A 23,425-nucleotide genomic window follows, 5' to 3' on the forward strand; every position below is an offset into this window, starting at 1 on the left:
TGCAAGGGAATGTAGGTGACCTGCACTGGGATCCAAATGACAGAAATGACTATAGAATGTTACGGAGATAGAGAGTTTGGATTAAATTGGGGCCAGACAATACAATCCCAAAAGCTGTTCAGTGGTCAGCTGCCGCGACTGAGAGACGGGACAGCAGCTTGATGCAAGCAGAATGTCAGTCATATTATGATCCTTCACATTTATACTAGTTCCTAGATGAGGTGTTACAAACTATTTGGTTTCTTCAGAACATGCCAAAGACTGATCGGTTTATATTCCACAGTATGCATTCACAGACTGGCTAATGCCAAAGGCATTTTTCTAAGCACCCACTTAATCTACAACAATCTATCTTGGACAGAGACAATAGTTCCTCTTTTACGGGGTGATTGTTTTTTACAGCCTCACCCACCCATGACTCTTGTGTAAACATCGAGCCAGCACTCTGTTTCTTCTAAACAAAGTTCTTCTCTTATCCCTCCCAATGCCTGTGGCCGACAAGTTCCAGGACCTCTCCTTCTACCAGTTGTGCAGTGCTGGGGGTTTTGCTGAGAGCAGCCAAACCCTGCCCCACAGTCAGCACTTTACACTGCCAAACAAGGGTCAAAAGAAACTCCGACAGAATTTTTGGACCAGTTAAGGACAGCCATGAGAAAATGTACCACTCTGGACCCTTCATCTGATGTGGGGCGACAGCAGCTGGTCTCTGGTTTTGGGACAATCAGCTACTGATATAAGAAAAAGCTCCAGAAGTAAAGGAACCTAACATAAGGGACTTAGAAAAAAATTTAGAGGAAGCGTGGAGGGTTTTCAGGAACCGGGAGGATAAAGAAAAGGGAACACTAACTAAGGTTATGGCTAAGGCTACTATTGCAGCTTTAGAGCAAAGAGGAGTATTTAACGAGGGATTTAAAGGAGATGGAAGAGGAATGCAGTTTGGAAATGGAGGCTTTGGTATGCGGGGAGAATGAGGTGGGGGATGGATTTTGGGAAGATATCGGTGTGCTCATTGTTGGGAAGAAGGACATTGGAAAAACGAATGCCTTAAATGTTCCTCTGCCCCACCAGCTTTAGTAGCAGGAACGGGTACATCGGATTGACAGGGACCTGGGGTATCTACCTTAGCAGATCCCCTGGTTAACATTAAGCTAGGGGGGAAGGAAAAGGAGGTAGAGTTTCTAATCGACACAGGTACCTCCTTTTCTGTCCTTAATCAAGAATTAGCACCCATAAGCAACAATTTTGTAAATGTAGTGGGAGCCACCGGCCAACAGGAAAAGGCATTCTTTTCAAACCCCCTTACCTATAAATTGGGAAAATAGAATGGAATACATCAGTTTCTCTATTTGCCAAATTCCCCTCAATCCTTATTAGGGCAAGATTTATTAGAACAATTGGGAGCAAAAATTACTTTTAAGCGGAAAGGGAAAATGGAGTCTAAGGTGAGGGATCAAAGGTTGATAGAGGTGCTTAGTCTGCCTCTGATGAATCCAGAAAAGACACATAAATTGGCACCGGAAGTTCAAGAAATTATTGATCAGGCCTATCTAGGAGTGTGGGCTACTGGGATGCCAGGGAAAGCCAAGAACGTACCCCCTATAGTAATAAAACTTAAAGAAGGAAAGGGACCAGTACAGAGGAGGCAGTAGCCTTTGAGACTAAAGGACCGCAAAGGAATGGAGGGTCCAATTAATAAATTTCTGAAGTATGGGTTACTGATAGAATGTGAGTCAGAATACTGTTAGCGGTCGCAATCGCGAATAGAACTTACCTACCCAAAGCAGATAAGCTGGCACTTCTTTATTCCAGCACTGGGGAACACGGGGGATAACTCCGCCAAAGACGTGTTCATCGACAGGTACAAAGCACCACATATTTATACACTTTTTCAGCAGAGTCGTAGTTACATAGGATCAACAAAATTCATAAAGCTTAAGTTGACCTTTATAATGATTGGCTTTCAGTTACCTCACCTTACCTCTCTTCCTATTCTACAGAAATCATTGGTCATCTTTACTCATTGGTTTCAATAGAATGGGGGGAGGGCAATGATTAGCATATTCATGTTATTTCCTGGGAATTATTATCATATGCCAATGTCCCTAACGCATGCGTGGTTATACTGGACGGGGGTCCTCTGGTGCTCGTCGATAGTCTTCCTCACTGTGTCGGCTGATTGAACTCCATCCTTGCACATGCTCACTCCATCTTTGGCTAATGCTCACCTTTCCCTTGGCCGATCTTCCCAACCAAACCAGTTTCTTCTGATACCTATTGTTTCAAGTCAGGATCCATAACCAGTAGCTATTGTGTTAATTCAGAGTCCATAACAATTCTTATAGTGTTCAAGGCACACAGCATACTAGTTGCTTACTCCTAAGGGCCTTAGTGTACTTTATATTCTCATAACTACTGTAGCTTCATGTTAAATCAAAATCATACTTTTAAACTAAAATCAAAAGAATATTCTGTTTTATTAAGGTATTTGCAACATTTCCCCCCTTTGAAAGTATTGATAATCATACTCAATACTTTCACATACTCAAATTGTAGTCTCATTGAATACCAAATTGTCATATGATGGTGGATCTTTCAATGACTTATCTCGTTGTCTTGCTTCTGCTTGTATAATCATTTGATTAAACTCTGTTTTCCGGGTTAGTTCTCGTTTTAAACAATGATAAGTTAAACCAAGCACTATGAACACCAGTGTCAAAGTGAGTAAAGTTTCAATTGGTGACTTTATTCATGAACTCAGACTCAATCCCATTCCACTGATAATTTTGCCTATCCAATTTTCCGACATATCTTCTCTAATCCCAGGGGACAGCAGAGACCTTTAACTTCTTAAACTCTTCTAAACGCCTGGACAGTTGGGCTGTTGCCACTCTTCCCACCGATAGGCTTTATGGAATAGCAAGGAGATGAAGACGGAGGGCCTTTCTCTTCCCTGTGGTGCTGGGGGGCGTGCACTTCAGCTCAGAAGTCAGCAGCCCACAGGCCAACAGTGTTTCCAGTGTGAGTCCAACTCCTGGTCAGTGGCGAGGAGGTGCTGCTTGGGAGGAATGGTATTTAACTACAGCCAGCTGGGTCCCGGTGCAGTTTGGTGTCCGTGATACTACCTGCTATTCGAAGTCCTTGAGTTTACATGAACCTCCTGCAAATCAAATGTCTTCAGCATCCTTGCTACAGAAGTGGCTGCCAGCCCCCCCTGCAGCATAGTTTAATAATGTTTCCTGTATGTCTTTAAAACTGGAGAGCCCAGAAGGGATTTAGTGGGAGCTGTTAGCTGGGTAGGAGACTTGCTCTCCTGTGTTAGTGATGTCCCTGGCTTGGCTCACAATTTCAGCATTCCGGATCAATTCTCATTGAGTCCCATCCAGAACTGAGTATAGATTTTGAGGTGAGGAATGTGACCCTTAGCTGCAAAACAATCTTTGTGAAAAATCATCTACCATTTAGTCAGTATTTTAGAAGGAGTATTAACTTTTCAGAAGCTCTTAAATACACACTGGTATTGTAGTGTGCAGTTCTGAATAACGGCATCGGTTTGGTTTTCTCCTTTACACGGTCAGTGTGCTCAGCATGTTTCTCTTTAATGAATTTTCTTCTTTCTTTCCCTAGCTGTATTCATATTCTTATTTGCCCACCACCTGCATGACAAGTGTTTTAGCCACCCACGGGGTGCCGATAGGAAGTGGCTCCTTCCTCACTGTTTCTTCGTGGGGCTCTGCAGACTCGTGGGGCTTGTTAGAGTCTGCATTTTTGTCTTGGTTAGGAAATGGTCATTGGTGCCTTTTGCCTAGCGCAGAGAGCAGTGTCAGCTGCTAAAAGTGGCAGAAAGAGGAGGGCATGCCCTGGGCCTCTAGACTGCTTCAGTGCTCACTGAAGAGAGGGGGGAAAGCCCAGGGGAAAAACTGGGGCTGGTGGGGAGAGGAGGGCTGAGGGGAGAGGAGGGCTGAACATCCCCTGAGGCCACCCAGCTCCAGCTGGGGCAGGACGGGCCTGGCGAGCCTCAGGGCTGTGCTCACAGGGCGGCCAAGTGGCTCTGGCAGAGGCCAAAGACTTGTGGCCTCCCAGAGGCCGCGGCCCTCCTTCCTCGGAGGAGTTTGTGTGGTGTCACGAAGCATGGGGCTGTGCTTGCTTTCGCTGGGGAGGGGCCAGGTGCCTTGTGTAGTGTTCCCTTTGCACTCCTGCTGTGCCCCGGTCCCCACTTGTCGGCTTTTCCCATCAGGCTGTCACAGCACCCCCAGAAATCCTCTTGATCCTCCCCTCCGCTGTCCTGGCCGCACGTAGCCAAGGCTGTGCTGCTTCCCAGCACTGCAGTGGGCACAGCACCAGCTCCTGCCTGCACAGCTCCTTGCCTCAGGCTCTGATTGCTGAAGAGTGCACAGCTGAAAGCAGAGTGGAGAGCTAGTTTTAGAGCTTGGTGTGTCTTCTCTCAGCTGAGCAGAAGAATCTTGTGCTCTGTCTGTCTGTATCTCTCTCTGTCTTTCTCCTTTTTTCCAGATTTTTCAAATGACTGGCAACACAGGATGATGCATCAGCTGTCGTTGGAAACAATATACCATTTACCAATATGCTGGTATTTGAGAGCAGGGAAAAGGCATGCTTTTCACCATAGCTTAAGCCTGAGAGGGTGGTGTCTTTTTTTTTTTTTTTTTTTTCCTGTGCCAGTTCACTTAAAAAAATACATTCTGTGTCATAAAACCCTACCTGCCTAACTTTGCCTTGTAACAGTAGTGACTATAAATGCTGAGGAAATGAGCGCTCCACCTTTTATCAGAGAATTCTCCTTGTATTTGCTATGTAATACAAGGAAGGGGTATCTGTGAGGCACATAAATGAAGACCTGTTTCAAAGCGCCAGGTAAGGCTGTGGGAAGGATCAACTGCTTGTTAGAGGCTTAGCATCTGCTGTGAAGCCTGCAGAGCAGCAACATGTATTACATTTTGTGGTTTGTTTGTAATTACTGTATCAAGCCACTTTGAATTGAATGTGTGATTATCTGTGTATTTGGCAAGTGCCAGAGACACCTTGATTGATCTGTGGTATGTGGCCAGCTCATGTCCAAGAATTCCTTAGGTCTTCATTTCCTTGGGTTTACTTGATAACTCCTTGCTAAATAAGGCTGGAAATGATTTTCTGTTGCCAAATTCTGTTGTGGCTGTTGAACTATCTATATTAAAAAAAACCAAACCAAACCAAAACAAAAACAACCAACCAAAACCCACAACAACAAAATGGGGAAAGTAATTTCCCTTCCTCCTGTGAAATACCTATATTGTTCGTGTGAATGTGTAATAAACATAAGAAATATAAGCAATGTCATAATAACTGTAACTTTTGTTGTAGTCCTCGTGGTACTATGCAGCCGGTTGTGGGAAACAGTAAGTGTGTTTGTGCGTTTTCTTCAGTGGTTAGGCTACTGTTTGGAGATGTACACCACTGCCCTTCTGTATGGTCCTATGTTCTGGGCTAGGATTCCCAGGGCTGTTCCCTGTTTCTCATGGGAGAACAGCCAGAATAGCTCAGTAGTATCTGGTAGCCCCAAGGCAGGGGCCTCCATGAGCTTCCTTTTCAGTTGTTGGAATGCTCTTTCTGCTCCCCTGTTCCAGGTGAGGTCTTTCTGACTAGATTTCAGCAGTTCATAGAGTGGCCTTACCAGGAGTCCGTAGCTGTATAGGTGACACCATCCTGTCATTCCTAGGAACGTGGGGAGTTCTTTAGCTCTCTGTGGTCGTGGGGTCTGACAGATAGCCGCCTTTCTTGCTGTGCCTAGAGACCTCTGACCAGCAGTTATCTCGTATCCGAGGTAAGTCACCTGCTGCTGAGCCACTTGGGCTTTCTGTGGAGAGACTCGATAGCCATTAAGTCTGAGGAGATTTAGCACACTGACTGTCCATACTGTACATAGTTCTCTCATTTATCTGGCTGTCAATAAACCATCCACATATTGTAGTATGACTCCAACTCCATGTGGTCACTCCCACTGCTCCTAGTCTTTGGATAATTGGTTTCCGAAAAGAGTGGGGCTATTTTTAAACCCCTGTGGCAACACAGTCCATGTTAGTTGGGCCTTTCTCCTAGAGTCAGGGTTTTCCCATTCAAATGCAAATAGCAACTGACTTTCTGGGCTCAAGGGTAAGCAAAAGAAGGTGTCTTTCAGGTCCAGTATGATAAACCAGATCAATTCAAATGCCAGTTTAGTTAATAATGCGTATGGGTTTGCCACGACGATCTTCAACAGTCTTATTAATAGCTGTGAGATCCTGTACTCTTCAATAACTCCCATCTGACTTTTTGATTGGTAGAATGGGAGTGTTGTACTCTGATTCACACTCTGTTAACAGCCCAAATTGAATGAATCAGTCGATGATCGGTCACATTCCTTCCCTGTCTTCTCCATATGGACGTATTGCCTAATTCTTATGGGCTGCACCCCTGGTTTAAGCCTAACTAGTATTGGGGAGGCATTTTTCGCTCTCCCGAGTATCTCCAAGGCCCATACCCCCGGATATACCTGGTTCTGAACTTCCTCGGGTATTCCTGAGATAACAGGAGTATCTATAAGGGCCAGACTCAAAAGTTCAATCTAGTTGGTCATCTCCTACTCAAAGTTCCATTTTTCCTCTCTCAAATGTTATTTTTTGCTTTTAATTGTTGCAATAGGTCTCTGCCTAATAAAGGTTTCAGCGAATTAGGCATATATAAGAATTTGTGTATTCCCAACCGTTTTCCCAATTTAAATTTAAGAGATTTTAAAAAGTATGCCTTTTCACTTTAGCCAGTAGCTCCCCTTACCGTTACAAAATTATCATCCATAGTTGTTAAGCTTGATCCAAAACTGAAAATGTTGCCCCTGTATCTACTAGAAATTCTCTACTCCGTTGTCATGTCCCCAGCTTTAATGTAACAGTGGATCCGGGTAGGCCCCCCCAGGTCCCCGTCGATCTTCTTTAATGTGGGCCTGTATCCTTCCTTCCTCTTTCTGTCTCTGGTCATTCATTTTTCCAATGTCCACATTCTTTACACCATGCACACTGGTCTCTTCCTAAGGGCCTTTTAGGTCCCACGCTCTTGAATTCTTTTCTTTCTTGTAACACCATTACCAACACCCGCCGGTCTCTTTTTTGGCTATCCTCTTCCCTGTTGCTAAACACCCTCCGTGCCTCATCTAGTAAAGTCTCCAGGTTCCTGCTTTCTGCAGGCTTCAATTTCTGCAACTTCCTCCGGATGTCGCTTGCTGATTGTCCGATGAACAGAGACCCTGACCGCTGAATCCCTATTTCTGACCCTGGGTCTAGAGGAGTATGCCGCCTCATAGTATCCTGTAATTTATCTAAAAATTCAGAGGGGGTATCCCTTGGACCTTGCCAAGTGGCATATAAAGCTGACCAATTAATTGTTTTCAGGGTAGCCCGCTCCATTCCTCTTCCAACCCAATCTCTGTATGTATTCAGCAATCTTACGTGTGCCCCTCTGTTAGGGTTCCAACGTGGGTCTTGTAAGGGGAAATATTCTTTTATATCCTCCCCTGTATCCTTAAGAAAGTCACTAGCCAGATCTTGGACTGTTTTCAGTATCAGCTGTTTCTCCATTTCTGTCATATGGTCTAATAACAATTGAATAGCATCCCAGTCAGGATTATGCTGTTTTATCAGAAACTGGAAATGTTTAGTCACCCCCACAGAATCACTTCGATAGTTTTTTGCCCCATTTTTCCATGTTTCAAGATCAAATGAGGAGAAGGGAACCTTTATTAAGACAGGCTCTCTGCTTTGTCCCACTGCTTCCCTCAGAGGTGCTTGTACCACTACTTTTTCTTTTTTACTCTGGGTGTGAGAGGAGACTGGACTACCGAAGGGTTCCCCTATCAGTCCTCACTTTTCTCTTGTTGTATTTTTACCAGAGGTTTGTAATGTTCCAGCAGGTCTCCTGTTTCAGGATCCCTTATTTTCCCCAATCTTGTACATCTCTCACTTATACTGCATGCTGAACAACACCTCTTGAACTTTCCTTTTCCTTCCTTCATATTTTCTTTCTCTAAAGCCAAAACCATTGGATCCTGTGGGCTCATCAGTCCACAGGCTGTTTGGTACTCGGGGAGATTTTGGAGGGTAAAGAACATGTCCGTGTATGAGACTTCATCCCACTTTCCCTCTCTCCTCAAAACCAACATTAGTATGTTTCCCAGGTTCCCACAATACGCTCTTTTAAGCTGACCTGAGTGCTCAATTCTGTCCCAGTCAGACCAATTCCCTTGACATTTATTACACTAAAAATCATTTCCAAGCTTTACCGAGACTTCTCTTCCCCATTAAAAACATGCGCTTCGTTCATCTCCTGCCGCTCTCCTCGCAGAGAACATGGAATTGCAGATCGGAACTCCACACTTGCTTCGCAGTCAGACTGCGTCTCGTTCATACAACAGTCACACAGTCACACAAAGAGGCCCCAGTGATCACAACATAAACCTCAACACATGATGTACGGTACCAGATTTTTACAACAGATTACAACAACAATGGTTGCAACCCCCTGCTCCTGCCACCGTGGCCAGGAGAACCCAAGCTACCGTTGGTCAGGGTGTACTACTTACCCTGCCACCACCTTTTGGGGACTCAAACCCCAGCCTCCCCGGGGTGAGCACCAATGCTCTTTACCTCGCGTAGGACGTCTCCTCAGGGCTTACAGATATCCCCTCCTAAATCCACATCCCTGGTCCCCCGAGGGTCCCTGTCTGCCCCCGCAGTGATCGAATGAGCGAGGGAGGTCCTCTGAGAAGCCTCGGGGCGCGCCTAGGACGTCCCCCTCTCAGCCAGTCCTGCGGCCGGGCAGAGAGGGTCCCACTGGGGTCGCCAAATTGAAGCGCGGAAACAAACTCTGCAACTCACAAAGAGTCATAAAGCAGGTATGTTTATTGCAGCGCTGGGTGCAAGGGGGATCGCTCTTCCTAGCTTGCACACCAACAGCACACTTTGCCAAAAATTTATGCAATGCAGATATACATATTCATGGGATTACGCAACACAAACATACGTATATATGAGCAAGGTGGGCTTAGTTTGCACAGACTCAGATCTGTCTCTGGTGGTCATTTACTTCTTCAGGGGTCTTATCTTCCTCTTCCTCTTTTGTCCTTTAGATGAACTTTAGCCATTCACGCATGCTCTATTTGTACTTGGTGATCTCAGCAGCCTTTTAACCAGTTTTTTGGTCAAGCTGACACCGTTATTCTTGTTATCCCCCCCTGCGTCTAACACACAGTCCTTAGCGAATACCAGTCCCTGATAAGCTTAGGCACCAGTCTCTAATAAACAAGTTTCAAAAGAACACTCAAGGCGTCAAAATAACATTCAAGGCAAACAAAATTTTTCCGAAATTGCAAAGCAGTTATTTCCCTGTATCACTACTTGTGACCTTAGGTCAAGTACTGCTCTTAAGCTGTGCCTTAGGGCATTGAGAGCCAGGAGCTGTATGTTCTCTGTTTGGAGGGCATCTGGGCAGTGTCTGTGTTACAGCCTGGGTTGGGATTTTTCTGGAGCAGCCCCTTCTCTCCCTGATCTGAATCTAGGCATTTGAGAGATAGCCAGTACGGCTGAACAATCTGGCTTGCTAGGTGTCATGGTTTGAGCCTGGTCGGCAGCCAAACACAATGCAGCTGCTTGCCCACCCTCCGCCACTTGGGAATGGGGAGGGAATCAGAGGGGCAAAGGAAGACTCAAGGGTTGAGATAAAGGCAGTTTAATAACAGTAATAAAATAATACGGTGACAGTATAAATGGGTAATGTGCAATGCAATTGCTCACCGCCTGTCGACTGACACCCTGCCCGCTCCCGGCTAGCGATCCCATAGACAAATACAAAGCTTGACTCATTTGGGGCTCCTCAGTGTCTTCAGAAGTGACTCCTCTGGCAAACCAACGTCCCTGAGGACACAGCTGGTTTGTGGCTGTCGTGCAGAGTTTACTATTGGCTATTAAAACATTAGGAAGTCCTCTGCTGATTAAAGGATGAAACGAAACCTCTCAAGGTCTGCCACACACTGCATGGGGGAGGGCTGTCGTGGGCACAGCAAGTGGTCATGCACTAATTGGAGGCAAGCAGTTTTCTGCACGTTTTCCAAAATGTGACCTGACATGGGTGTTTTAATACAAAAAGGGTCCCCTCTTTCCATTGGGTCTAATCCTCCTGCCCAATAAACCACCCTCTGGGTCAAGGACCAGGGTTCATGGTTATCACTGGTAGTTAATAAAACTCCAGGTCCCCAGTATCCTCTAGCTTCATCTTAACTCGACAGAATATGATCTCTCCTGGTGAGGGAGACTCTCCAGACCTACTCTGTTTGAGTTTGTCAGGGGCCCTGAGAGTATTTTCCCTGTATTTTGGCCAAACCCAAAAATCCCAGTTCACTATCCTGATCGGAGCCCGGATCTAACCTCTCATCAAACACCTGCCTGTTTTCTTGCGATTCATACCGTAAGATTTTCTCTCAGTCTAGTGAATTTGGCAAAATTGCATGAAGCCTCTGAGGAGTGTTACGTTCAGCAGTGAGATGACTTTGCAAGTTTCTTATCTGCTCTTGCAAGCACTCAATTGTCTCTTTCTCTGCTTGTTTTTCCTTTCCAGCCGCAATTAACGCAGCCCCTAGAACAGCACAGATGGTTGCTTTTCCTTTCCCCAATCCCAGTTTTCATTCCTTTGCCAAAAGCGTGATCCTATCCACCAATGCCTGCCAATTCTTTTGGGCCCAAGCCATGCCAAGAGGAGAGGACAGGGATTTATAGCCCTTCGATTTCTCAAGGAGGGGCTTCTCTGCTATTGTTGGATCCCCAAATCGATCCCGACAACAACTGTTACACAATACGAAAGGGTTACTCTAAAGTATTCGGCCTAGTGTGCATTTACGGACCCAGTGTGGATCTTTCCAAGAAGATCCACTGTCCTCTCTCCTGTCAGGCACTTCCTTAAAGAAGGGGCCATGCTAAGGGCCCTGATCCCTTCTGGTTGGTTCAGTGTCACAAGGGCATCCTGTCCGTGACGACAATTTAGAAATGCTGCAGCCCAAAAGAAGCTGTTCAAAACAGCCTCCCTCCCCTTGGGACCTACGACCAAGTTTGAGATACCCTTGTACTGAACTGAGGTGAAACACCACCAGCCAACCCACTTAACAATTTATTAATACAAAAGACATGGCAAGTGGTTAGATACAAATACTCAATGGCAACTTCTTAACTAGGCAGACAAGTCCCATGCTTACTTGGAGCTAGTTCCAATTCATTAAAGAAAGGAGAAGAGAGAAAGAGAGAGAGACAGAGACAACTTGTCTGTTAGATTTCCCTTCCCTTCCTTAATACAATGCTTAAGGAACCGTCCTGGATCTTTGTGGCCAGCCCAAGTAATTAAGAACCTGGCATCACAAGGATGAGGCAGGTCTTAATATTCAGAGCGTATCCACGTCTGTACTTATCATTGTAAGATGTTTCAAGGCTCCCAACAATGTACATTTTCGGTTACAGTCCCTGTATACGCACAAGACTAGTGAAATACTCAAGCTGTCCGAGAGAGGGTATTGACATAGCCAAAAGCTTCAGCATGATGAGGTTCTGCAAAATCAAGTTCTTTCACAAAACAGTTTTTATTAACTCTGTGCTCCACCTTCCTGCATGGAGACTCCCTAGGAGACAAGAGGACGGCAGAGTTTGGATCACTCCGAGTTAAGTCCACTAGTGTAGCAGAATCACGGACGCTTCCGAGAGAAATTTCACCCAATTCCTTCAGTGAAGCAGGTGGGATTAGAGGGCAGGCATCTCGAGCTCTGAAGATGTTCTGAATGAGCTACTCCACATCTAGGCTTTATGGCACCAGGTCAGTTGGGATGGCCTGTTCCACCATCACCTTGCTGATTTTCTCCTCCTCCTGAGAAGAAGTTGATTTTTCATCCAGAACATTTTCAAGCATCTCTTGACACTCAGAGGAACTGGAGGGAGCTGGATCGCTCGACCCAGAAGTTGTGGCGGTCAAATACTCTTCAAATGAGTCAGTCCCGTTAGCGGTGTCCTCATTAAGAAGCAGCCCACTGCCTGCCACCTCCTCCAGAGCTTGGTCCTCCGTGGTGAGGCTGCCTGGCATCGTGGCACACAACGCTAACGGCTTCCCCTCTGAGTCCCACGTGGACTCCAGGCACTGCTCATCTCTCACAGAGCTCTTCTGAGCCATCCCCATGCCCTGCAGCAAAGCTTCCAGTTTCCTGTTTTCAATGCTTATGTCTATGAAGTATTTCTGAAATTTTTTCTCTTTCTCAGCCAAGCTGTTTCTCATGCTTTCAACAGCCTGCTGGAGTTTGTGCCTTTCCCTTCTCGCTTCCCAGAAGTGCAGCTCCAGCTCCACATGCTTACACTCTTCCTCAACCCAGTCTTCCTTCATCTGTGCCAGCTGAGCCTTGAGCTCTTCTATTTCTGTTTCCCTGCAGCAAAAGCAAAATGCAGTGGCAGTGCTGTGGACGGTCAGTGAAAGAGTGCAGCGCTTGCCGTCTGGCCTCCTGCCTCGCCCTGGAGGCGATGGGAAGCGGCTGCCCGGATGCGTCCCCCGTGCCTGCCAGCAGCTCGGCACCTGCAGCCAGAGCCAACACGGGCCTCGGGCACAGGACGGCTCGGGGCTGCAGCCCCCCGCCTTGCTTTGCACCCACCCAGCCCCGCGTGGGGCCAGGGGCTGCTGCCTTGGCCTGCGAGGAGTGGGGAGAGGGGGCCCCCACGTGAGATCCAGCCCGCGCAGATGCGGAGGTCGGGCGATGCGAGCGGGACCAAGCGCTCCCTGGGCCTCTGGCCCTGGGGCTCCGTGCAGAGCCCGCTCTGTGCCCGCCTGGGTTGTGTGTCACTGCTTCGCTTCGCGTCCATACAAAGGGCTGTTGTGAACCATTCAGTCCCCAAGGGGCAAAACCACCAGTGGGCACGCTGGTGTGTGTAAGAGCTTTTCTTTCGCTAGGGGAGAAGGGGGACGTTGGTAGCCATCTGTCTCTGAGCGAGGTGGAACAAGAGATGGAGCAAATACATGCTTGCAGGTAAAAACCGCTTGATGTAGAAAAGGTCTCAGTGCTAAATCAGACTGGTAAAAAACTACCCTTTAAAAATATTCTATTGGGCAAGTTCAAAAATAGGGAAAAGAGACAGACAGCCGTATTCTTAACTAAGCCGCATGGTACGTATGCACTGAGCATCACGATGAAACCTGAAACAACTAATCAGTCTGATCCTATTTCAGATTTCTTCATGAAGTCTTTACATGGTTAGAAAATGAGAAAAAAGGTCCTGGATTCCCACCCCAAAACGCTCCTGAGTAAATCATTCTAACTCTGTTTTCCGAAGTGAAATATACCTTTCTTGAAGTTTGCTCTCAGACTCCTTCAGCTTTGTTTTCAAATGCTGTACTGTAACTTCTTTCTGCTGCAGATGACTCAAGTACTGCTCTCGGTTTTGTGGCTCAATGCCGTGGTTGTCACCACAAGAAATGTATATCCCTGATTGCCTGGAAAGGGAAGAAACCCAAACCGTCACAGAACATCACTCCTAGAGGTCTTCAGTCCTGCCAAAAAGAAAGACTTCCCATAGACTGATACAAAGCTTGACTCATTTGGGGCTCCCCAGTGTCCTCACAAGTGGCTCCTCTGGCAAATCAACATCCCTGAGGAAACAGCTGGTTTGTGGCTGTCGTGCAGAGTTTACTATCTGCTGTCCTTGGTTTCAGTGCCATGCCATCAAATGTGACATTTAACTTTAAAATACTTTTACAACAAAAACTTTTTAGAACTAAAAAACCTTCTTTTTTTTTTTTTCCTCCAAATACAGCTCTTTTTTTGTTTCTTTCTTGTATCACAGTTCTCATCTGTGTTAGTGTTGCCTGAGAGCATAGTGTTCCCCAAATTGTTTTAACACTCACAATACTGATACTGTACGCATTAGCTGCAAGACCAGACCTAGTCGTCTACCTCTGCACTAGCAACACTTGCACTATCCCGGAAAAAACTGCTGTGCTTACTCGAGAGAAAAAGAAGATCTTTTGCTTCCAGCAGCAGACATGGGGACTTGATGCGCTGAAATAGTGCCTGTGCTGCTTGAAGAGATTAAATTGGCTTCACTCCCTGGAAAGGAAAAGGGAAGACTGGAAACATGATGGAAAGTAGAACACAAAGACTGTTTTCAAAATAACAGCAAATCACAAGCATTCTCCCTTTGTGCCCTCCCTTTGAGAGAGGGCCTGACTGTGTAAAAACGTCCAGTAAAGTCATTAGAAGCAGCTGGAAAAGTGGAGAGAATTCAGTTGTAATGCTCACTGTTGGAAGGACCTGCATGTTTAAGAGACTGAGATTAATTTATCCTAGAAACCTTTAACTCACAGCTACGTCTCTACTTCCCGTCTTTAACAGCATAAGCAGTGTGTTTCCAGGAAGCACTAATGCTGCTTCTATTCTATTTAATATGAGGTTGCTCCTGCGAGGTTGTTTTTGTATTCTCCCTCTGCCCCTGTCTCATTCTCTCCACGACCATGAGGTCTAAAGTCAGTGGAAGAAGCTGAGGATGTGCCTGGGCATGCCGAGAAGCAGGTCGGCTTGAAAAGCTCCCAACAGCTCGGTGCCTGGCTCCTCTCTAAGACCAGGGTGGGTGTTTCACACCGCACCAAAGATAGCAGGGTCCACACAGGAGCAGGCTGAGGAAAGCTCCCTTCTGCTGCCTGCTTGACTGGGGAAAGGATCCAGCTGGGATTTGCAGGGCCACATTTAGCTTTGAACTGGGAGGAGGCTGCACATCCCCTCCCCATCACACCACCTGGGACACGCACAGCATCCAGCAGTAAGGACCGGACGAGGAGACGGGGTTCCCATCCTCTCAGCTTCTCATGGCCCTCTGCAGGAGGTAGGATGCCTGCCTGTCTTCATTACCTCCTGCTACGTGCTGGAATCCAAACAGGCCTGAGTTCCCCACAGCTCCCACTTTCATCAGAAGACCCTACCCAAGACCTGCAACCAACACTTTCTCCTTGTCACACATAACACTGCAGAACAGGACTGGCAAGTCTGTTTTATGGCTATTCTGCCTGTTACATTGCTACACTCACATGTGAAAAAGAGAAAAAAAAAATAATACAAACCTCTCTCAATGGGGTCATTAGAACGCTTGCTCTCACAAAGGTTTTTCAAGACCAGGTCAAGCTCAGCAAAGACCTGCTGAGCAAACGCCCGAGCTGCCGACTTCTCGGGGGTCTCCTCCCGTGCCTGCAGCGGTTGTGTCTGCTGGCGTTCGCGAGGTTCCTGCCGAGACAACGCCGCCTGTGAAACATTCAGGCTTTAGCTGTCACTTCTCTGATCTGGAGGAACGACTCGGCAAACAACAGAACGACTGAGGACATCAGTATATGCAGCACCTGGTCCCTCCAACCTCTATTTCCGCAAAAAGCATTCACAGGAGAAAGTGCTGGAAAGCAGGCTCGCATGGCACCTGTGCAGTAGGAAAACCCCTGTGGGCTAGAGGGGAACTTCTTCCTTGATGTACTGGTTTTATTTTTGGTAAGCCTGGCAAGCGTCTGGTGAGTGGCCAGACTAAGCCTTTCCTGCTGCTTTAGTGTGCCCTGATCTCCAGACACGTGGCTTTACTGGCGTGGCAAACAGAGATGACAGTTAGCCGTGGGGCAAGTGGAAGGTGGTCCAGGATTTTCTGCACTTTCCAGCATTCCTGGGTGTTTCCCTACCCTGTTTGTTATAACAAACGGGAAATCTGACTATATCCTTAGAAGGCAAGACTGAGAAACCACATGTGTAAAGTTGAGTAAGAATGAATAATAAAGGCTTTCCTTTTCTGCTTACTCCTGATTGGGAATTACTCATACTGAGAGCTTGGAAATCACGGGTGCAGGTGCGCTACTACTTAGGTTTTAAGGTAGAAGGATACTTTTTGGAATTTCAGAGCCTTGCGAGTATTCGTTTAGGGCGTTATCATCAGAAACACAGCTAAGCTAAGCGCTTGACTCAGAACTGTACGAGGTACAGAAAAAAAATGCTCTCAGGCTTGCCTTCCTGATGAGCCATCTAACGAGGCAAAGTCACCAGAGCATGACTGCTTCCAAGAAAGCAGTCTGCTGCCTCGGTTCTGCCACAGAAACTGACTGCAGATAGGGGCTGTTTTGCTACAGGGTTTGTGAGCCCAGCTTTGCCTCATACCTCTCCTTCGTCGGCTGCCCTGGCCATGGCTCCTCTGCCCTCTGCCAGGCTGCAGAGCAACGAGGGTGGTCGCTCAAGGGGCACGTCTGCCTGACCTACCACGCCCGCCTCTATTCCGTGGTCCTCAGGCTCATCTGAACACAGCTCTGGAAAGCAAAGGCATAAGGAATGACACGTGTTGGGGTCAGATGAGCTTTAACAGCCACGACTCTGCCTGTTGATTCCGCAGGCCAAATTACATGCCAAGAATGTGCTGCAAAATGATTCCTCTGAAGGAAACTGGCAAAACCCTGCACCCCAAGTGAGGAGCGACCCTCTGATGCCATCTGCTGCCCCCCTCGGGAAGGGTCCCGGCAGCATTGTCACTCAGCAGATGTCGGTCATCACAGTCCAGAGCGCCGGCTCTCACCGTGAAGAACATGCACGTTCCCTTCCTACCTTGGCCAGAAGAGCCCTGGAGGTGAGAGCACATCTGAAATGTGGGCACTTGGTCTGAACTGGACCTGTCTCCTACGGGAGAGCTGAGAGACCTTGCTCAGAAAAGAAGGGCTACAGAGGCCACGAGACAACCTGCATCAGTCAGGCCGTAAGAGACCAAAACTTTCAGCGCAGACCACCTCGTTCTGGGAGAAACCCAATGCCAATGGAGAAAAGCCTGGGGGCCGCCGGGCAGCAGTGCAGCAGGCTTGGCAGGGCGCCGGCAGTGGCACTGTTCACAAACCTCAGGCCACGTCTGAGGAGCATCTGGAAAGACCAAAGCAAGAAGCCCTGGCCTGTGTGCCAGGAGGTGCACTGAAACCTGAAGAAAGGTCATCTAACCTCTGGGAAAGGTCACCCTAATTCGCCCCGTGTGTTAACGTTCAAAGCGGTGAATTCCAGGATGTTACCAGGGCAACGGTGAGAGAACCGCAACCCAAGGGGACGCTCCCAAATGCCCCATGAATTGCCTTTTCCAGGTTCATCTGGATCCACGTGCTTTGAGTTGGACCTGAAATTCAAAGCTTTACAGCATTCTACCTGTCTGCACATCAGCGTGCTCGCTGCTGTCCTCAGGCTCAGGCACTTTGGGCTCCAGCTGCATCTGGGTTCTCTTGCTGCTTGGGCTCTCTTGCTGCTTGGCCAGGGCTCTACTGCAGTCTTCTCGGTGCCTTTGAGCCTGAGGACAGCAATGTGGGATACTCTGGGCAGGCAGCAGGAAAAAGAATCCGTCCCAGATTACTTTCCGTGTGGAAGTGGTAATCCTTCTCCCCACGGGGAAATGAAGGCGAAGGCCTTTGGCCCCACAGACTTGCAGTTCAGGGCCACGAGCCCGAGGAGGGGGGAGTCACGGTCTCTGTGCCCCACGGGGGTGTTTGCTCCCAAGGCTGGGGCTGCACCCAGCTCCTCGGGACCTGCCCACAGGGCACTGCCCCAGCACCCTTCTCGGCTGCTGTGTGGTCCAGAAAAGCCACAGCCGGGCACCAGTCACTGGTGTGGAGCACAGGGGACACGGGCTGCCCGTCTGTGCTCTCCGCCCCGGCACTGGAGATTTCTGCCCAAACCCCACCAGGGAGAAAGAGGCCTCTGTCTTGATGGCTTCCCATCCCAGAAAAGCTGCCCTTCCTCTCCTGAGGCCTCTCCCACCCATACACGATGCCAAGGTGGAGAAAGGTAGCCACTGCTTACTTTTGCCTGGCACTGAACCAGAGTCTCGATGATCTGGGCAGTCATCGTCACCGGCTAGACAAGAGAACAAAGGCCAAGTGGGAGACGCTCCTCTGACGGTCTGTGCTAGAAAGCAGCGTCACTCCCTTGAGCCAGCTGGAACAACTTAGACACTTACAGTTCTGCAGAGGCCCAAGACCGATACAAGGAGATTAAGCGAGGGCAGTGTGGTCACTCTCGTTCCCTGGGCTGTGCTGCTTTGCCTGTGCACAGGGAATGGACAAAGGGAGAGCTCTGTGTCACTGAGCCTGGCTTAGCCCTCTCCCCTGACAGCCCGTCCAGCACCATTTGCATCCAAACAGCCAAAGAAGAAGTCCAGGCGCAAAAGGGGCAAGTGGCGACAGCTGGATCTTGACTTGCTGTTACTTTCCCAAGGCAAGGCTGAGCAGCTCGGGCAGTGCTGCCCCGCAGCTGCCCCAGCAGTGCGGGTACCTCTGCCCCAACCCTCGAGCTGCCTTGCAGCTGCAGCTGGAGCATCCCACCAACTGCCACGGTGGCACCAGAGGTTTGCTACTCCAGCAGGGCTTACCTGAGGATGGCGTCCAGCCAGAGTTCTTTCACCTCTTGCGAGCTGCAGGAGACAGGAGAACCAGTGTCACACCCCACTGCCACCAGCTAGGTGTTGTGCAGTTTTCCCTCCGGAGAACAAAGTCAAAGCCAAGGAGGGTCTGCTCATGACGCAGCCTCGTCTCTCCAGGAGTCCCTTTTGATGCTGCAACTCTGCAGCCTTTGGGATGCCCCTGAGCTGAGGAGCGCTGTCGCAGACACGGGGCTTCTCCAGAGCGGGGAGCGACAGCCCAGCTCTGCCAGAACTGCACCTGGGTTTTCCTGGGAGCAAACGGGACCGCCTGTCTGCACACAGCCCCCGCCTCAGCCCACGCCTTGCCTCACCCCTTTGACAGCGCACACCTTGTGCACGGGCTGTTTCCAGAGGGGAGAGGCTCAGCTCAGAAGAGAAGCCGAGCTGCAAAACGCTGCCCAAGCAAAGCGGTGCCTCTGCTTTCCCTCCCCGCCCCGTGCCGTGAACCTGAGGAGCCAGCTGGGCTCTGAAGGCGAGCACTGGGCCAGACAGCCCAACGCCTGGGTGACACGTCACCGCGACTCACCCGAAAGTGACCCCGCAGAGGCTGGTGGGCCAGACGAGGATGAGGGTACAGCTGCAGTCCAGGCCCAACGCTGCATCTTCTTGTGCACACGCGCACGCCTCCTCCTCCTGGCACAGCACCCACAGCTCGCTGAGACGCACCCTGTGCTGCAGCCAGAACCTGGTGCCACATCTGCAGCCAGGAAGAGCAGGGGCTGATGGTGAGCTTGCCTTCTGGGGGGGCACCCATGGAAATCCTCCTTGGGAGAGCCACTGCAGCTGACAGAGCCCTGGGAAGGGCTGCCCAGCTTCACAGCTCACCCAAATCGGCAACATCTTTGCCGGGGACACCCCCTGACTCTTGTAGCCCTGGTTGCTGAGCGGCCGACCCTCCCCAGAGAGCCTCCCTGGGACTTTCTGGGCCATTGGAGCAATGGCCAGCCCGAGAGGGCTTTGCGAGATGCCTCCTGACGGCTGGTATTGGAGTCAGGAGGTGGGAAGAGAGAGTACTGCCATCCTCTCTTCTTACCTGCGCTTGGCAAAAGCAAGGGCGCCTTGGAAAAGCAGGAGGTCTCTCCTCCTCTTCCTCCCACGCCAGGTCACCTCCACACAGTCGCAGCGGAGGAGCTCGGGATGCCGTCGGGACACGAGGGCACCCAGCTGGCTGCCACCAGAGCCGCCCCTGCAAAGGACACGGTTGCGAGCGTGAGGCACGCGGCTCTGCCGGGAACAGGCCGTGCCCGGTGCCAGAGGGACAGAGCAGGCACGCACCGGGAGAAGCAGGAGGGCAGCTGGCCCATCGTGCTGCGGCCAGGCAGACACTTGGGCTGTGGAAGCGCTCAGCACGGGGAAGAGCAAGGCCCCGCAAGGCCTTCCGAGGCTGGGCAGCGATGTCCCCGTGCCAGGGTGCTCCTGCCAGAGCCCGTCTCTCCCCAGCACTGCCCGCGCCAGCACAGTGCCGCACCGGGAGACACTGGTGTCCGTGACACCACTGGTGCCCCTTGTGATGCGCGGGGGGGCCACGCCCAGGGCGGGGGCACACAGCGGGCGGGGGGGCTCCGGGGCTCCAGGAGCTGCTCCTACTCGAATGGCTCTTCCCACACTCCCAGCAAACAACAGGAGCTCCCTCCAAGCCGAGGGTCCTGAACAAGGCAGAAAGCTGCGGGCAGGAGTCCCCTCGGAGCCAGGAGAGACGCTCTGTGCCCGGCCCCTGCCAGCTGAGCCAAGGCCTTCCAAAAGGCCCTTCAGCACCTCGGCTCCTGCTGCCGCCACCTCTCCGCGCATGGTGATGTTCAGTCCTTCCACCTGGTCCTCCAGACTGGGCCCAGGGCTCAGGCCAGCCTTGGCGAGACTCTGCGCTGCAGAAAAATGGGTAACAGCCTGGATTTCCTGCTCCCAGCAGGCTGCGCACAGGCAATCCTCGGCAGCAAAGCGCTGACAGCTGTGCTTAGGGAAGACACAAGAGCGGTGAGCTGAGGTCCTGGTGAACACGCCAGTGTCAGCCCAGCAGTCCCACCAAAGCTGTCAGACTGCCCCAGAGCCCAGCCCCTTCGGTGCCACAGTGCATTTCTCTGCTTGGGCTGGCTCACAGACCTCCTGTCCCAGGGCACGAGCATCACGCCACAGGCCCAGCGTCCTCGAAGGCACCTACCCGAAATGTTCTGCTGACGTCGGAGGCGTGTCCATGCCCGAGAGCTGCTCAGGACTCCTGGCAGGCAGCTACCGCAGTCCGTTTGCTGCCTTTGGAGCAACCTGAGCTCCCAGGTAGCCGCCCCAGACTCTTCTCTTGGGCGAGTGGTGCCTGAGCGGGGCTGGGGTGCTGTCATTTGCTGCCAAGTAAAAAGGGAGCAGCGGCATCCCAGGTGTGATAAATAATAGAAGAATTTTGCTTTTGCTAAAAGTAATTAAACAATTTCTTCTTAGGCTAAAGCTATTATTAGTACAATGATCCAAATTTTAAGAAAAGTAAAAGACTTTACTACTGGAAAAAGAAAAGGGGGGAATTGATTTGAGGAAACACCAACCCAACAGCCCCCCCTCCTTGTGATGCTCACCAAATGGTCCATATCAAAGGGTGGTAACTTCTTTGCAATGGAATGAGAAAGAACAGAATAGGCCATCTCTGGTATCCCTTGTCCTTGAGATAAGAGAGGAAATGAAACCACTGAGCCATAAAAGACAAAGGAGCTGCAAATTGGCCCAGACTTGAAGGACAAGGTGTAAGTGACCACAGGACTGAAGAAAGAAGAAGAAAAGATTGTAGAAGAAGACAGAAGGCGTGCCAAAGGTGTTGAAACCAGCAGCTGTGTGGATAAAAGGGGGTTTGAAACTTAAACAATTTGGTGAGCCTGGACGGAGCTGTAACTCCTCGGCCACCCCAGTGCTGTATTTGCTCTCTTACCTAAATAAAGATTCATTAATCCATATTTGGATGTGATTTGCCTTAATCTACCTATAACACAGGGAGCAGCCCAGGGGAGCTGGTTCTCTTCCAAGGCCACCAAAGCAGCCTGCCTCTGCCCCCGGTTTTGGGGGAAATACAGAGTGGCGCAGAGATGTTCCTCAGTTATTCAGAAGAGGGGCTGGGGTGGCGTTGGATGCCTCCATGTGATCTCAGAGGGAACATGGTGGGTGTCAGCCCGCAGCGTGGTCAGGCCTTGGTGATCCCAAACTGCTGCGTGTGTAGGAGCCAGGGAAGCTCGGGGAGTTTCTGGGGTTTCTGGGGGCAGGACATAGTGGTTCTGCATGGAGAAACTCCTGGGTCCCTTCCCATGGCTCCTGTTCCCCTGATTTCCTCTGCAAGGAAATCCTTGATGGACTGCAAGGAGGAAGAGGTGGGAAGTGCTGCTTTCCATGCCTGGGGCCGCAGTGGGGGGGTCTGTCTGTGCCCAGTGGGGTGTGAGCAGAGGGGTGAGGGGAGGAGGGCTCCCTGACGGGAAGTAGCCGAGTCCTGGGGCCTTTCTGCAGGGAGGGCTGGGCCACCAGCATGGGGAAAAGCTCTCTCTCCTCCGGAGTGAGCCCTTCTCCTGTGGGGCAGAAGGGAAAGGGAAACCCCTGCCAGCGGGAAGGGCAGGCCAGCGTGTAGGGGATGCTGAGCACTAGGCAGACCTTCAGCCCTCCAAGCAGAGCCTCTCCTTCCCTCTTCAGGACAAGCAGGCTGTCCTTGGGGCGGTGGCCGCCAGGACGGGGGTCCTTCTGCGTGAGGAGCAGCACCGCGAGCGTGCCTGGGAGCAGCTCCTCTGGCTCTTGCACCAAGATCAGGAGGTGCGAGACACTCCCCGGGTCAGCAAGGTGAGGTGTTGCGCAGGGCCCGGCGTGGCTGCTGGAGCGGGTCTGTGCCCGTGCCACGAGGCGCTGGGGAGCTGTGCGGTGCCAGGAGGAGCTGAGAAGCCCTTAGGGAAGGATCGGGGAGAGCAGAGGAGGCCTGAGGCTCTTTGGGCACGAAAAGAAAAACCCGGGGTGGGGGGCAGGAGGGAGGCAAGAGTCCCTAGAGCTCATCTTCTCAGAAAGGGAGGCACTGCCACCTCCCTGGGGCTCTGTGCAGGAAGAGCTTTGCCCTCATGCCCAGGGCCATGTCCAGTGCTGTCCAGTGAGGGGCGAGGTCTGCTGAGTGGGAAGTGCCAGGAAACAGAGTTGTCAACACCGGGCTCTGTTCAGAGGCAAGAGCCCCTCCTGGTGCTGCTCTGAGGGGAGGGCAAACAAGAAGCCCCGTGCTGGGGGGTGTGGGGTTTTCCCTGGGACCTGGTGTTAGGGTCTCCCCTTTTATCCCAGTGGTGCTGGGTTTCTCCTTTGCCAAGTGCCTTTAGGTGGCTTTAGCCTCCTCTTCGTCCCCCATTCTGTTGTAGAATCCCCAGGTCTGTCCTGGAGGTGCTGGAGGGAGTTCAGACCCCAGTCCCACGGGGCATGGCTCTTGCCATCAGCACTGCTGTGCACCGCCAGGTAAGGGGAGCCTGCGTCCTGCCGCCGGCCTGGGGCCCACACGTGTCATTGCCGTGGAGGGGAAAGAGCTGCCGGCTGGCAAGGCAGGGCAGGGCAGGGCAGGGCAGGGCAGGGCGGGGCAGGGTGGGGCAGGGCAGGGCGGGGCAGGGCAGGGAAGGGCGGGGCAGGGCGGGGCAGGGCAGGGCGTCCCTCCGCCGGGACCTTCCTGCAGTCCAGGAGCACGCCAGGATTTGTGATCCTTAGGGCTGCAGGAGGACTGACCCTGGCTGTTTGGAACGGGCCCGAGGGGCAGCCCCATTCCCACAGCAACTTCCCTCTTGGCCAAGCCACAGGAGGACTCCGGAGCGTCGGCACCCTAAGGACTGCCTTTCAACACTGCTCATCCTCAGCTCCCAGGGTGCTGCAAGCCTCTGTGTGCACCCGGGGCCATCGTGGGGTGGGCTGGGTTTTGGCTGTGGGTCCCGTGCCCAGAGCCCCCAGGGAGA

General features: G+C 50.8%; 3 protein-coding genes across 4 annotated transcripts in view; 1 reads left to right on the forward strand and 2 right to left on the reverse strand.

Moving 5' to 3' along the window:
• Positions 1–14,045, forward strand: part of LOC122154811 (protein ecdysoneless homolog) — a 31,942-nt gene extending 17,897 nt beyond the window's left edge. The window contains exon 12 of the mRNA XM_042806828.1: positions 13,452–14,045. The gene's annotated coding sequence lies outside the window, so the exon portion shown is untranslated. The remainder of the gene's footprint in view (positions 1–13,451) is intronic.
• On the reverse strand, positions 11,264–16,240 carry LOC122154794 (syntabulin-like). The gene is given in 5 exon segments (XM_042806631.1): positions 11,264–12,469; positions 13,378–13,527; positions 14,038–14,140; positions 15,148–15,307; positions 16,214–16,240. Coding segments are annotated over 5 exon segments (1,356 nt in total). The 3' UTR covers positions 11,264–11,553.
• On the reverse strand, positions 13,819–20,938 carry LOC116960168. 2 transcript variants are annotated; one of them, XM_042806820.1, is made up of 7 exons: positions 19,531–20,938; positions 19,024–19,194; positions 18,447–18,488; positions 18,036–18,120; positions 17,879–17,932; positions 16,214–17,369; positions 13,819–15,325 (listed from the first exon to the last, which is right to left on the reverse strand). In XM_042806820.1, the coding sequence occupies exons 1-6, from the start codon at positions 20,283–20,285 to the stop codon at positions 17,217–17,219; spliced, it is 1,260 nt and encodes a 419-aa protein (XP_042662754.1). In that variant the 5' UTR covers positions 20,286–20,938; the 3' UTR covers positions 13,819–15,325; positions 16,214–17,216. The 2 variants fall into 2 exon arrangements, with proteins under 2 accessions (XP_042662754.1, XP_042662753.1); XM_042806819.1 differs by lacking the exon at positions 13,819–15,325 and having other exon boundaries at positions 17,328–17,932.
• Positions 20,939–23,425: the final 2,487 nt, after the last annotated feature.

The sequence above is a fragment of the Tyto alba genome, unplaced genomic scaffold (genome assembly GCF_018691265.1).
Source record: "Tyto alba isolate M040663 unplaced genomic scaffold, T.alba_DEE_v4.0 Super-Scaffold_48, whole genome shotgun sequence".
NCBI classification, from domain to species: domain Eukaryota; kingdom Metazoa; phylum Chordata; class Aves; order Strigiformes; family Tytonidae; genus Tyto; species Tyto alba.